Consider the following 16,085-nt stretch of genomic DNA (forward strand, 5'->3'; position numbering starts at 1 on the left):
TGATCCCTTTCTTGGGGACAGACTCACAGCTGAGGAAGGATTCACAAAAGCCAGCAATTCTGAGTGGGATGGGACTTACCTAACCCACAAGGCAACAGGCAATGCTCAATGGAGCAGTCCTACTGCAGTGAAGCAAGACAAATTGTCCTTGAGAGACTGTGAGCTGGGGAACAGTTGTAGGGAGGCTGAAAGAGGAGGGATGCTGAACCACAGCCTTCTCACCAGTGCTTTGGCCAGTGGGGTGGTGAGTAAAACAGGTATGACTTCAACTGCATGAGCCAAGTAATTCTTTTATATGTGCAGGAGCTGTCAATGTGTATATCCACGTGTATCATGGATGTCCAAGCATAGGACTTAAATGCTTCATGCACCTATAAGGTAACTAAAGTCAACCTTATTTTATCCCAGGGACCTCAGACATCACTGGGTTCAGCTCCTTAATGAGCAAACTGAATCCCTTGACATCAAAAGGAATCCATGGCTCTCAGCTCAGTTTTCATACAGGGTGACTCTGAGATATCCCAGAAACTTGAACTCCGTGCTTGTGTGTCTTTAAATTGTACAAGATAGGTTCCCATGGAGAGTGCCTAATAACAGGACTAGGTGAACATTAATTTCCAGAAAGCATATATAGTGTGAGGGATACTCCTCCCTCCATGTAACACTATTTACAGTGGGACTGCAAAGAACAGCACCTTGTCACCCTCTCTGGTTTCACTGGGTGGGAGTAGGGATTATAGCTTCTGTGAGATACCAGCAATGCTTGAGTAAGTTCAGTGAAGGTCTAACGCAGTAGCTGATATTTTGGATGTGTTTCAAGGCTGATCTCTTCTGCTGGGTATTTGGTCTGGGGATTCAGAGCAGTTACTGGTGGTTTGTGAGTTTAAACAAATGTATGTTTTATGACCAAAAAAGCAAAGGTGATAGAATGTTACATAATCCTGCTGCTCTAGTCATTAGGTATTTTTAAGTGGATATTTTAGGATAAAGCACATAAAATTATCTGTGTCAAATATTTCAATATAGATTAAGTATATCCATAGAATGTATAATTTTTCACTGTTTTTGTCTTTACCTACCTTGTTATGCACATGACAATTGCAACTATAATGGCAATCTGTACAGCTCCAATTATTGCTGCAATAAGGACATGCGTAAGCTTTTGTCTGCTTGGGACAACATAAAGAATACTAAAGTCTGTCTTTTCACAGTGCTGTCCAGTATATCCTGATTCACAGCTGAAAAAGAAAAGGGATATTTTAGGGAATCTGTAATTTGACAACAGCCCGGTCATTCTGCAGATGAAATGAGTTCAAGGGGACTCCAGCTGAGAAAGAGTTGGTGAGAAGGTGGAGGTGTGGAGATATGCTCTCCTTTCATGGATTCAGTTACCGGTGTCCCTCTGAGAGCACACCAGCATGGTGAATGTCCTCATGTGGCAAAATAAACTTTAGGATCATTATTAAACTGGGGCAGTATTTAGGAAGAATAAAGCAACGAGGTGAAATAAGTAAAGGAGGTTAAATGAAGCATGCTTAAAGAAGCATGCTCAAGAAACACAACATGAGCATGCTCATTCAGTTGCAATATCAGTATGACAGAGACATGACAAAGAGGAAGAGAAATCTTGAAAAATGTGGGAAAAGGAAGATCTCTTTTCCAGCTGCAGTCTACAGAACTGGAGTCCTGCAAAACCTATCAGACAAGACCAGCATCAAACTCCCTCCTGCCTTGTCACTGAAGCAAAATTTACTGGAGGCCAGGTTAGAAAACACATAATGTTAAAGTGGAAGTTTATGGAAGAATTCATAAAAATTGGCTAGGGATGGGGGAGAAATGGCTGGAGATAGAAGAGAAGCAGCTGCTCTAAATGGTAGCTTGCCTGAGCAAAGCAGCAGTTAGCTCAATGAGAAATACAGCAGAGGGCTGCTCCTGATCAGCAGCATAAGTTCAGGGAATGCCAGATATGCCAGCAGTGAAGGTGGCAGAGAAAACATGCTCCGGAACAATTCATGTTGGAAGGCAAGAGAGGCTGAAGCACAACACTGAAAGGCAAGAGCCACCCGAGACACCTAGCTGAAGTCTGTGGAATGAAAGTCTGCCACTTACATTCCTGAGCAAGTTCCTTGTACAGCTGTCCTTTATAGTCACTGATGCAAATGCATCATCCAGGGCAACTGGATTACATACAATTAGTCTCCAGCTCGATGGTAGAAAGCTGGAGAAGAAATGCTTACACACAGGCAGAGAAACAACCCTTTTGTAAACTGGATCAGATAGACCCGAATGCAACACAAAATCAGTCTCATCCATCAAAAAGTTTTGTGCTAGGGTAGGAATTAATTCTGTTTGGAGGAACAAAATAAGTACTCCACAGCCATTCCTGCAACTGCTAATGCAACTCATAATCCCCCTTTGCATGCAGGGATAACAATTGGGGTTTACATGTTCATAATCTTGTGACTATTTTCTCCAGCCATCAGCTGCTGTGTAAGGAGTTTTGGTTCAGGCATAAAACAAGTTCCTGTAAGAGCAGAGTTACTAAAGAAAAGCCCTGTGTGCTGCGTGTAAGCTCAGTAATGATTAGGAAGAGAATCAAGAGAAACGTGTATTAGCATACATGAAGGAAGAGGACGGGGAATACACTGGTAATAATGCAAAAAGAAACAATTTAAGGAAGAGAACTCCTGTCTAGTGGAGAGGACTGAATTTTCATTGTTACTTTGCTTTTGCTTTCATTAAAGAAGGTAACAGTCAAAGTGTGATTAATGTGAGAATTGCTTTAAAACAGAGAAGGCAAAACAAAGCAGAGGGGACACAAATAATTCAAAGATGTTTTCTCAGAAACACTGAAGCCACATGAAATTATTTCTGAGGAATATCAAATGGAGATTCAGGAGTATTAAATTCCTGTAAAGAAGAAGTGCTCGTGTTAAGAACTATATTGGCAGTGGGATGAAGTTTAAGCTTCACTTAAACTAGTGGACACTAGCTACCTTAAATCAGTAGAACAGATTAAAAAGCATTACGCTGCTTTTTAGCAGATAATATGTTTTTAGCAAGATAATATAGCATTAATTTTTTAGCAAGATAATATAGCATTAATACAATAGCAAGATAAATAGAGATCAGCATGGATTTATCAGTCAACTAGCTGAGTCAGCATAAAGAAGTTCTTTGCAAAGGATTGACCTGTGCCTCCTTGATGGAGCCTGTCATAATGTCCTGGTTTGAGCAGTAGCAGTCATTTTTCTCCTTCTTGGTAGCTGGTGCAGTGCTGTGGTTTGACTTTCGGGCTGGGAACTTTGCTGATAGCAAGTATGTTTTGAGTTACTGCTCAAATGTTTGGTTTGTCCAAGGCCTTTTCTGAGCTCATGCTCTGCCAGGGAGGAGGGGAGGCCAGGAGGAAGGAGAGACAGGACAACCTGACCCAGGCTAGCCAAAGAGGTATTCCATAGCATAGCACGTCATACCCAGGATGTAACCGGGAGAGACCCGGAAGGGCTGGAGCTCTGGGGGGTGGAGAAGGTATCGGTTGGTGCTCAGTCGGGCAGGGTGGGGTGAGTTATGGGTCAGTGGCTGGTGAGGTGTTGTATTTTCTTCACTTGTTATTGGCTTTATCATTATTATTTGTAGTAGTAATGGCAGTAGTGATTTGTGTTATGCCTTAGCAATTAAACTGTGCTTAGCGTGTGGGGGTTACATTCTTTGGATTCTCCTTCCTAACTCTCCGGGAGTTGGGGGAGTAAAGGGGGGGAGTGAGTGAACGAGCTGTGTGCGAACTTGGTTTAAACCACGACACATAAGAAAGGGGAAGAACTGCACTGCATGAGGAGGGCAGCAGCAGATAGACCAGATCACAGCTTTGCAAAGGCTGCTAAATCAAGTATTATGCAACAGCCTACTCCAAAACCTTCCTTCTACCTGCCTTCTGTGAGTCCTGGAGGGCTGCTGTACAATGAGCAAGGAGATTCATTGCCCCCAGTGAAAGCCAAAGTCAGAATTTGCCCTGCACAGGTATTTGCTGCAGTTTTTAGGTCATCTGAAACCTCACATAGATCACTACCAGGAAATGAGGGCCACATTAAACAATGTACATGCTAGATGTGTATGGGAACACAAAGCATTTGAAAATAACAATCTGCCCCCAGCATTCATCATGATATGTTACTTGCCAGAGAAAGAAAGAATTTTTTTTTTTGTAAAAGTACCTAGTTACTACAGCAGATTGCTGTCTGATATAAATCATTTGTTTTCTTGTTAACTCTGTTCTAGAAACTTGGATAAAATATGAGACCATCAGTATTTGAATAGCCAAGAAAAATCCAAAGGAGATCTGATACTCAGGGTTAAGAAGTGACAATTAGAAATTCTTGACTGGAACCATGTGAAAGTTGTTGAGCAAGGTCCAGTGCTGAGACAGTGCTCAGGCTGTTCAAATAAATAACTGAAGGTAGTAATAGTAATTGTAGAATAGAATATAAAGGGATAGTACATTAACTAAATTCATTGAAACATTGAAACATTGCCTATTATTAGAGTAATAATAAATCTTTGCATGATAGAACAATAAATGAATCATTAATGAATACATTTCTATGTGATTAGTCCCTTCCAGAAAAACAAAAGTTCAAGAAATAAAAAAAAAAAAAATCAGCCAGGAACATTTTCCTTGGAATACCTCTATTTTGAACATTTTGAGGACAAACCCATCAGAAAGTGTGTTAACACAGCTTTAGATTAAAAGACTACTGTATTCAAATAGTGCTGCATAATGTCCATCAAGATGACATGGCTGATGCACCCAGTTTCCCAAAAGAAACAAAGCCATTTTGAGCTCTCTTGGTTCTGTCTGAAGAAAAGAGAAAAACTAGTAAATCCTACTGGAAAGGTGAAAACAAACAAGAAAGGGTCTTGGATGGCAAAAGGAATGATATAAGCTTCCACATGCTGAAGTTGACAACCATATTGGCTCTGCCTTTCAGGCTTTCTGCTCTCTGATTAGTCTGGAAACCCTTAAATCTTGGCAGTGCAACACCTCCTTAATATCTTTGATCAATAAAGATCAAGGGACAAAATCTGATAGTATCTAATAGATTTACAGCTGAATTTTCCAAAGCAAATGGAAGCAAAGAGTTATAGCATCTTCGACCACATTAATCTGAAATTACAAGCTTACAAGACAGAAGTTCAGGAGTGAAAGCTCCTAATAAGTAGGGCACTACATATCACAAAGATGGACATGTTCTGTAAAAAACTTTTAAAATTAATTTTATTTTTTGAGGCAAATAGAATTGCAGGATTCAGTTGGTGAAATGTAAAGAAATATATTAGCTGAGGGAAATGAACATTCAGATAAATGAGGAAACACTGAGTAGCTTTATACTGAGAATACTGAGCTGCTAGATTACACCGTAGACAAACTGTGGGCTAAAGAACATGTTGCAATATTATACTCTCTAGATGAAGCCTATTACTGTGAAAAGGACAATAAATGTTAAAAATAAGATATTGATACTCTAGAGAGAGTTTATGACAAGAGCAATAAAATGCACAGATAATATAAAAACAGACTGAGAGGTCTATGGGGAAAGCAGTCATACAGAGAAACCATGCAAGGCAAAGGCATTCTTTTTGTGGGTTTTTCTCTCTCTAGCTAGGATTTAGCAGCTGAAAATAAGAGGACAACACTAAGGCCACAGTCTTCAGGGATATTAAGCTTCTGAACTACCAAACGGACCAAGTGTCTCCTCTGAGCACTATCATCCACATGACAGGAGCAGCTGGGTGCTACCCATAGCATAGGGATATAGCTCTTGTGCCACTGCTTAGATAAGTGCAAACTGGTACATGCTGTAATTATGTCTAGAGAGCATTTTGATTAAGCTTTACAGCAATTTCAAGCACACTTTGGAGGCATGCAGAACTTACCGGCAGGAAGCCTTCTGAGTGGAATAAATGAATTCACATTTTCCATGTATACAGTAGCCATTGAAGCTTTCTGAACAAGGTATGTGGTTTCCAATGTAAATGTCTTCTCTTTGATCGCTGGCATCTTGAAAATAAATATACATAAATGATTATAAATGGCTGTATGATATTCATTAAAAAATCTCAGCCGAGAAAAGCATATCCTTAAAAACTTGTAGCAAATAGAGGAACACAGAATAATAAAGCAAAAGCTTAAGGGTGAAGTTTCAGAGGCACCTAGAGATTTGCTAGAATGTACTGCATGGAAAAATGATCCTCAGAGACATCTAAATATGCTTCTTATGTCAGGTTTCTTGAAAGGAGAAACGTATTCATGACAGAATCAAGCCAATGCAGGAAGATCAGCAGAAGCTTTGTCAGTGGCATTGGGACAAAGAGCTAATACAGAGAGCTCTCTCCCATGCCTAAACAGAGGAAAGAAACCCTGAAGGGTTAGAAAGATTCTGAACCACATTTTATTATTACTGGGCAGAAAACAACTCGATAAGCCCAGATCTGACTCGTACCACTGGTCGCTATAGCTGAAATCAAACACACTATAACACTGGTCTTCCTCAGAGAAATGGTTTTATGGAGAGGGAACTCAGCACAGCTCAGCATAGGAAGGCAGTCCCTTCTGTGCCAACATCTTTCATGCTTCTGTCTTGCTACTAAAACTATCTAAAGCTGCTTATATTTTCAACCATTCTTTCCCCAAAATTTTTCTATAAAAGAAGTCCTAAACACTTGGTAATTCATAAAGAATTTCTCTAAAGAGCAGGGATCTAAAGATGTGAGTGTAATTGTAGAATATGTTCATTTCCATAGCAATAGACTATAGCATCACAAGTACAAGATTATAATGAACTGCAGGTGCCAAGCAAAAAGGAACTTTGAAGAAGAAATCTTATACAATTGCAGATACTTGAAATAACAACCGCAAGAAAGAGCTGCTGGTTTAGGTCTTCCCTGAACATTTTCTAGAATGCTTTCTAATTTGTTCTAGGAGAAAATCTATTAGAGGTTTTAGATATAAGGAAAACTGTTGGTTCAGGCTGTGCTTCAAAGATACAGAGAATTGATAAAAGGGAAGAACATTGCCTAACATTGACAAGATGTTCAACACTGCCCTGATGCAATAGACTATGTTGTGGCATGTCTAAGAGGAGAAAAGTGGGGATGTGTCACCCAAAAACTGTTGCCTCCCTCCTCCAAGAAGTAATTACTGTCACATTTGGTCCTGATCCAAGGCTAATAGCAAGCTCCATACAATTATAGATCATAGAATGGTTTTGATTGGAAAGCCCTTAAGATCATCCAGTTCCAATCCCCCTGCCATGGGCAGGGGTGCCTCACACTAGACCATGTTACCCAAGGCTCTGTCCAACTTGGCCTTAGTCTCTTTATGTAGCTGTGCCACGCAGGTTTTAACGCATGCACTGATACGGAATGTGAGGCCCAGTGAAAGATGAACCCCCTAAAAGATGGGATGGCCACGGCCACCCAAGTCAGAGGCAAAACTTGTTAAATGCAGGTGATTCCTAGTGTAAAACAGACATTTACCCACCTACTGATGGGAATCCATTTTTAATCTGAGAGGTATGCAAGACTGCTTCATAGCTTCAAAGTGAAAGGTTTAACTGGTATAAGAGCCTTGAAAGAGTGACTGGATATATTAGTTCAGGTGCTTCACCAGAAGAAGGATGGGACATGCAGAAAGCCTGAAACCCTGATTCTCATGTTGGTACTACAAAACCAGCAAGCCAGCTGCATCTAGGAAAAGAGACCTTGCTGATGTAACTTTAGTAAGCCACTTGCACTGCAGGAGAGGGAGACTGTCACGGCTGTGGTTCTAGAGACTAAGAAGTGTTAAACATTCAAAGAACAGGGTTTTACAAGAGTAACCCAAAGGAATTTAAAGCAAAAGCAAACAGAAGTGTGGACTATTCTCTTGTACTGGAAGAAAAAGTCATTCAAAGCCAGCTTTCACTATCTCGAGAGACACGACTACTACATTGAAAAATTTCATTAAACTATTTCTGCACAAGGCATATTCCCTCTGTGCACATCATTTGCCAAACTTGAGACTGCACAAGCTGTACACATTAATAATAATAATTATATACAAAGGTTTTTCCACTAACTAGATTTCAAGAGCAATTTATATGCAATGAATAAAAGGCTGTAACTTCTTCTGAATAGGGATCAAAAGTGGTGTTTCATTACATCACACAATAAGATGTATACTGCACTTGGTGCCTTTTATGCCTTCATAATGTAGTGAAAATTGACATTAAATTATTCCAACTGGTACATCATATGGAGTGAAAATAAGAGAATTTGTGAAAAAAGAAAGATATACAGTGCTTTTTAGCAATGAATGGCTTTTCAAGAAGAACAAAAGAAATGTTGAATGCCATGGTGAGATGGCTTTACTCTGAGATGCCATGAGAGGGCAAAACAAGCATAATGACAGTAAAAAATAAAGACCAGAGCTAACAGAGAGGATACTCACCCCTCACAGCAAAACATGTATTAAAACTGGCACTGAGGAGAAACAACAAGCTATCACCATCAGTGATTCCTTCCTGTGCAGAATGGAAGCATCCCATTTGCAGATTGGACCCTCTTTTCAGGGAATTTTGCTGCCTCCCTGGGGCCTAAATTAGGGATGTCATCACAAGATTAAAGAGCTTAGTACAGCCTTCAGACTACTATCCATTCCTGCTCTTTCACGTGGGTACTAATGATGTAGCAGTAAAAACTCTGAGGTCAATCAAAAGACATTTCAGAGCCCTGGGAAGAATGCTGAAATATTTGGGAACAGAGGTAGTGTTTTCCTTAATCCTCCCAATAATGAGGGGGGACTTTGGAAGAAACAGGTGAGCCCAGGATAGCAATACCTGGCTCTAGGACTGGTGCTTCCACCAGAACTTTGGGTTTTTAGACCATGAAAGAGCCTTTGAGACACAAGGTATGCTGCAGTCTGGTAGGATCCACTTGCCCTGAAGGGGAAAATGTAACTGGGCATACGCTGGAGAAACTGATTGAGAGAGCTTTAAATTAGAATCAGAGGGAAAGGGAATACCAGCAGCATTGCAGTAGATAAGCCAAGGGTTGGCATGACATAGCCTACGGCAGCAGTACTAGTGGGAATATTTGTACTGCTCCTGGGTGCACAGAGGTCTCAGGAACATACCTGAAATGCTTGTACACCAACACACGTAATACGAGAAACAAGCGGGATGAACTGGAAGTGCTGATTAGTTCCCAGAACTGACGTAGTTGGTATCAGCGAGTCTTGGTGGAAGAAATCCCATGATTGAGTGCTGGGATGGAGGAAGGCTACATGCTGTTCAGGAGGGAGAGGCAGGGCAGGTGAGGTGGAAGTGTCACACTGTATATAAGGAAGAGGTTTGACTGTGCAGCCCTTACAGTTAGTGTTGTGGTTGAGAGCCTCTGGGTGAGGGGTGGGGGGATGAAAATCAAGATGTTGTAGTGGGTGTCTGTGTACTGAAACAGCTGGAAGGAATGTGCTATGAGGATTGGTTAACGACTCTGGGCTTGTCTAGGTTGGAGAAAAATAGGGTGAGGGGCAATCTCATTGCTCTTTACAGCTTCCTGAGGAGGGAAAGTGGAAAGGGAGGTGCTGGTCTCTTCTCACTAGTATCCAGGGACAGGATGTGTGGGAATGGTTCAAAGCTGTGCTGACGAGGTTTAGGCTGGACTTTAGGAAGCATTTCTTCACAGAGAGGATGGTCAAACACTGGAACAAGCTTCCTAGAGTGGTGGTTGATGTCCCAGACCTGCCAGTGCTTTAAGTTAAGAGGCATTTGGACGATCACCTTAACAGCATGCTTTAACTTTGTCAGTCCTGAATTGTTCAGGCTGATGAGATGATCACTGTAGGTCCCTTCTAACTGAAATAGTTCTATTCTATTCTGTTCTGTTGTAACAGTGCCATTATTTGTGAGAAGAGAAAAGGTTAACACCTATGCAGATCTGCCTTTTGTCAGTAACTTGAAAAAGGCAGAGACATTTTTTTCCTGACAACAATGCTCTGAGCAAGAGTCATGACATGCAGAAGCATATGTTTTTGTTCTGAGAATGTGCCTAACACATGGGCTACTACCAGGTAAAATAACAGAGCAGAAAGTGAAACTCTGCCCTATTTCATCTATACTAAGGTTATTAAACGTAAGGTAAGGTTCATATAGGTAAAACATTTTTAAGCAGTGTGACTCAGCTTATTTACTGAAAATATTTTGAAATAACCCAACAAATATAGAATCTGCTTTTTTCCCCCCAGAAGTTAACACAAAAGATGGGGTCACAGGAGGGAGTCTTATGTCATTGCATCAGGAATGTCAGCTTGGTGTCTTCCAGTAAAGTAATTTTCAAAGCACTTGTGGGGAGTCTAAGCCTGGGACTACTGCATAGGGTGGTGAGCAGCTGAGTGTCTTAGATCAATACAGCAGGCAAAACTCATGAAAAATCATGCACATCTTCTTTCCAGACTTGCAATGCGCTGTAAGAAAGAAGCTGTTAACAGCTCTGTCTCAGTTACAGAAATCAAAGCTGCAAGGCAGACAAGAAGGGACCTGTGTGCTCTGTTTTCCAGTCTTGTGAAACTGTAACCAAACAACACAGTCAGCACAGTACCTTTCACCTCTGGCCGATACTGCATGCCATCCTCTTTCTTTCCAATGGCGTTCGTGTCATCTGTTTCTAGATGATAAATACATGCATTGATAGCCATTAGGAAAGGCTTATTTCCAGACCTCTACATGTATGCCATTGAGAAGCCAGAATAGTAGTCAAAGAATTATTTAAATTGCAGTAAAACTGGACACATTCCCACACTGTTCCTCACATACAACCAGTGCACCAGGTCAGTTACACAGTGTCCAGACCAAGACTTGGCACACCTCAAGCTGTAGGCTTTGAACTACAACTTTTCTGTGGTATGGGCCTAGGTTATTTTGGTGACAGTCTGCTTTTGGTTTTGGAACTGTTCAAGTTACAGATCTAGATGTAACTGGCAAAGGGATGGTGGAAAGCTGTTATTCCCATGAGAAAGTCCTAACTGCAAGATCCCAAAACTGAAGAGTCATTCACATTACTAACTATAAGGCAGTAGACCAAAGGGATTCAATGGATCATTCCAACATGGGAAAAAGAAATGGGCATTTGTGCAATCATGGCCCAACTTGATTTGCCTTGGAAGCACATTGCAAAGCCCACAGCAGCAAGAGAGAACATTTCCTTTCCACTGCTATTCCTTTTGCTCTCATACTTCTTACCACCCCTTCATGTAAGACACATTGGACTATCACTTAGATCCTCATAAGAGCTTTCCTTCTCTTTCCAGGTAACAGCAGCCAAAGAAAGGTAATGTAAACACAGCACGTATGTATGTAGTGCAAACATACCTCTGTGTAGGGAACTCTAAAATGCAGGAGGGAGTTCACTGATAACTGAATCAGTGACTTCTGATCAAAAATGGAAAAGGGAAAGCTGTACCAAGCTCACTTACGTCACAACTTACATTGACCAGAAAACCAAAATTAAGCATACCTGAGCAGTGTCCAAGATGCCTGATGTCGATCTGCTCTTGCCTTAGACATGATGCTTCTCTAACAAAGCATGGATTGTTATAGGAACTTCCATCAGAAGCACATACAGGATTAAAACTGTATCCACTGCAGTCTATATTACACACACACCTGTTAATTCAAACATATAGTAAAACAAATTGACATCCAGCAAACAAGAATTCAGTTATGTTGAATCCTTAGCAAACATTAGCTCATACACTAATGCCAGGGGAGAAGAGCATACTGCATGAGGACACTGAAGAATCTGGTGATGTCTCAGGCTTCTAAGCAGAAGGTACAAAATTATGAATCAGTGCTTCAATGTGCTTTTTAATAAGGCATTGACGTTTCTTGTCATTTTACTGTGATATCAATCTCATTGATTAACATCTAAAAATTGATAACACATTGCTAGGAAGATTTACTACATTAATATAACAACTTGTGATGCCTGTTCTCAAAACCAGATGAATATTCTACTTTTGGGGGTTGTCAGGATCCCTGAGAGGGAAACAGACAGAAAAGGATTCCCATTTCTGTTAAGCAGTAAAGAGATATTTTCTATTTCAGAGGCTGTGCAGAACCAATATGTTCAGTTAAGTGTGTCATTTCAACCTTTCTTTTATACCTTTGAAAGTTAACAGTGGGGGCTTTTGTATTGTATTTAAAACAGGATTATGCGATCTGAATTATTTTATACTGCATCCAATTGACAATTTGGTTGTTTTATATGAGGCATTTCCAATATAATTTGTAACTAGGGATTTTAAAATGAAAGTAGGAAAAATGAAGACCTAACATGTAGCTGGCTCCTAACCACACAAATGTAGGACTGCCAAAGACTTAGGTAGGGCTGTGACTTAGCTGTGTTCAGTTAGACAAGTTTTGTTACCCCAGCAAGAAGGCCTAAAATTGTACAGGTATGAATGTCACAGGAAATCTTTCAAGCTGTCAAATCCCCAGCCCTCTTGTTTTAATCAATATTTTACTTTTTAACTGAACTTCTGTTTTTGAATGACAGCTTCTGTGTGTGTTTCACTTTGCTCTGCAAGCTCTGCTCTGCCTGGGAAAAGTAAGGAGTTTGGCTGCAGAACATGGGCCAAGGTGGGTACCATGTCCAGTGCTCAGCTGAGCTCCTCCTGATGCTGAGAGAGCAAGAAGAGCTGCTATACATCTTCTGAGGAGGTGCCAGTGGGTACGTGATCCTCTCCTTACCAGAAAGCTCTCCATATGGGGCACATGGTCTGACTTCTAGAAGCTGCTGCTAGCTTCATCACAATTCACTGTTATAAAACACAGGGTGGGAAAAAAAAAACCCTGAGCTACCAATTTGCCAAGGTTTTTATGTTCTTTCCAACTGTTCCAGGTACAATTAAACTATTAAATAGATGCATGTGCATCTCAAGTCAGCAACAGATCTTGCAGCAGAACCCAATTCCATGCTGCAGAAGCACTGAAGATGACCAGTGTACCTTTCACTCTTTATCCACCAGCAGCTTTGGTGGCCAAAATTTACAGGTGCTAATTTTGCCAGTAATATTTCATGCCTGTGAACTTCAGGTTGTTGCTAGACAAAAGAACACCTCTACTGCAAGCAGGTTATTAAGTCCACCTAATGTCACTGCCCCAGTATTAAGTCTTTGTACCTCTTAGTGACCCACCCCAAAGCACTCATGAAGCCACTAAATATCAATAAGATGAACAGATGATATTTTTCCTTACTAGAAATGGTAATGATTGTAAACCTTAGACCCAGGAAAGGAAGGACTATTTTTTTGTCTACATGCTCCTGCATGATTTTAAGCCAAATAAGCCTAATGAGGACTTTAACAGGATTTACTATATCCAAATAAAAGGCTCAGCAGTTGTGCACATTTATTGACACACAAAAGCAGACAGCTAGTCCTAACTTGTATGAAACTGGCTATGTGCTTACAGAGACCTTCAAACAGCCTTAAAGCTCAGGAACCACCACTGCCTGCATGTGTCACATTGGTATAGGTATCTCTAGACTGATTCCATCTGTATTTCTATGTTCAAACTGCACTAAATCTGTCTGCAGTCACCATCCAAGGTCTGTAGCACTGTAATTACTGTTGGGATTTGTCATCACTAGTGACAAATAAGGTGAGTTTTGAAAGTATTTTTTTCTTCCCTTTGGTGACATTACAGGCAAGAGTTGAAACTGCTTAGAAGCTGCAAACATTTGCGTGATTTGCTGTGTTTAGATTTAGCATCTAATCTTAAATATTTACTTTCTTAGCATTGCCAAATGCTTGGTTCGGGGGTAGTTGTGAATTCCTGACCCTGTTTATCTGACAAACACTCTCAGTCTTAGCTCCAAGAATCTTTTCAATGTACAAAAATTTCTTTTCATATTTTAAAATTTACCTCTAAAGGCAGGAGGATGATAACAAAACACAACACCAAAACGCACAAAAGGAGAGCTTGTGACACTTCTGTAAGTGCTGGGGCAGCACGAAGCAGCTGAAGCCCACTGACCAGCTGCACCAGCCTTGCAGGACAGCCTTGGCAACTGCCAGGGGTGGGAGTGAGTGAAACGCCAGCCTGCTGCCAGTCTGGATGCTGGGATTTGCTGGAGGCTTGCAAGCACACCAAATCCCTATCGGGGCCCCGCTGGCAATACAGACCACCAGCAGCTGGCAGCCATATGTGCTTTCCACCCACAGGCTAGATGGGTCTCACCAGCTGGACAGACCCATCCAACCAGTGGAATACGTGCTTGCTGCCTATCCATACCCATGCTGCTCACACATGTGCTCCCCAGGCACTGACTGCCCTTCCCCATGGGAGATAAGGTGGATGGTCTTGTGTGTTCACTGTTACCAGCTGTTGCTGACCACAAAACCAACTGTGCTGCTGGGGCATCCCCTGGCATTTGTGTCTCTGATCTCCAGCATCTGCCCCCTCTTCCAGGATCCACACCATCCTCCTTCCAGACACCCTTCTTCTGTCCAAGCACACAACCTTTCAGGACACCTCTCCAGAGGCCAGGCCCTTGGTTTGTGGTCTATCTGCAGAAGTCCAACTTCCTAGCTGCTGAATCTGTCTCATGGCTCTTTACTAACTGGACATATCAGGATGTGACACTTTTGCTTAGCCCAGGCATTAACTAGAATTTACAACCAGTCTATGTTTATTGCAGCTCCTGAGGTTCAGGAGCTCTCGCCCAGCATGGCCTCTAACTGTCTGCCTGAAGCCGTTAGCCTACTTCTTTGCCTAAGACCATAACACAAAATGGTACATCTGGCCTTCACCTAGCCATTAAGGTACTGGTGTAGATGCTGTGACAGAGCTGTCTGGTATGTAAAAGAGAGTGGTTTATGTACATTGTGAGATAATGAACAGTTGAACTGGACTGATGTACCTAACCAAATTGAAACTATTATGCTTCATTATTCCAACAGAAAAGCCTGAAGCCTTCCAGAGGGCTAAAACGGAATGACTTAAGATTAGGAGATGGCTGTGACATGATGTTCTGATGCAGAGTCTCCACGGATGCAGTAGGGTGGCAGAGAGGGAGCTAGGAGCACATGTTAGAAATCTGTACCCATTAGAGAGTCCATATGGGGGCAGTGGCACTGTTCTTGCTCATAGCTGGTTGGTACTACATCCAAAATACAGCCATGCCTGCAGGAAGTGCCAAATCAGGAGACAAGAGCAGTGAAATGTGGGGAGGCTGCTCTTGATAGAAAACGTGAAACAAAAATGTTTTTAACTGCTCAGTGTTTGTGAAGGAAGGTAAAACTATGGGAGAGCAAGTTGCTGCTCTGATACTGCACATCAAACACGTTGAAACTGGTGGCTGGGTGCCTGCAAAAGGACAGGATCACCAACACAGACTGAAATGAAAAGGCAGCTCAGGAAAGTATTGGAAGACCCTGAAATGAACCCACTATGAAATGCTAAAAACATGTTCCATCATCTGAAGACAGAGAGCCACAGAGAGCAAACAATAGCTTGATACTGAGGAGTTAACAGAAAATACATCCTTTGGAGGGGAACCACATCCCCCACCAATGAGTCGGAGTCCTGCAGCCAGGCAGAAGTCAAAGTCCAAGACTAAAAAGCACAGCCCATGGGGCTGAACCAGCCCACATACTGTACAAGCAGCATACAAAGCATGGAAGAAGATGCAGCAGACAGGGTTAATGAGCAAGGCCTCAAAGGGCGGAAATCTTTTCTGGGCTTTTGCAGGCAGGAGAAGCTGTGTGAGGTACCACACAGTGGTACCATGTGGGCTTTGATTTTCTTCACAGCTGAAGACTGAAACTGGACACAGAATTGAAGCCACAGGTTATAATCTGTTCCTTTTATGCTGGTGAGAGAGCACAAAGACAGCAGAGGACAATATAGAGAGCTGCTGGAGAAGGGATGGCAGGAAAAGTTCAAGATCATGAAGGGGCACTGGGATATGTAGGAGGGGCACCCAGAGACGAGAGAGTAGACCCTAACTGTAAAGTTCCTAATATCCCACCTTTTAAGCACTTCTTATTT

At 41.7% G+C, this 16,085-nt stretch overlaps 1 protein-coding gene across 1 annotated transcript in view; it reads right to left on the reverse strand.

Moving 5' to 3' along the window:
• TMEFF1 (transmembrane protein with EGF like and two follistatin like domains 1) overlaps nt 1-16,085 on the reverse strand; it is a 169,430-nt gene that overhangs the window by 1,718 nt on the left and 151,627 nt on the right. Inside the window, 4 exon segments of the mRNA XM_034060273.1 lie at nt 1,080-1,238; nt 5,932-6,055; nt 10,633-10,698; nt 11,548-11,696. Coding sequence (XP_033916164.1) covers nt 1,080-1,238; nt 5,932-6,055; nt 10,633-10,698; nt 11,548-11,696 — 498 coding nt within the window.

The sequence above is a fragment of the Melopsittacus undulatus genome, chromosome 1 (assembly GCF_012275295.1).
Source record: "Melopsittacus undulatus isolate bMelUnd1 chromosome 1, bMelUnd1.mat.Z, whole genome shotgun sequence".
Classification (NCBI taxonomy): Eukaryota; Metazoa; Chordata; class Aves; order Psittaciformes; family Psittaculidae; genus Melopsittacus; species Melopsittacus undulatus.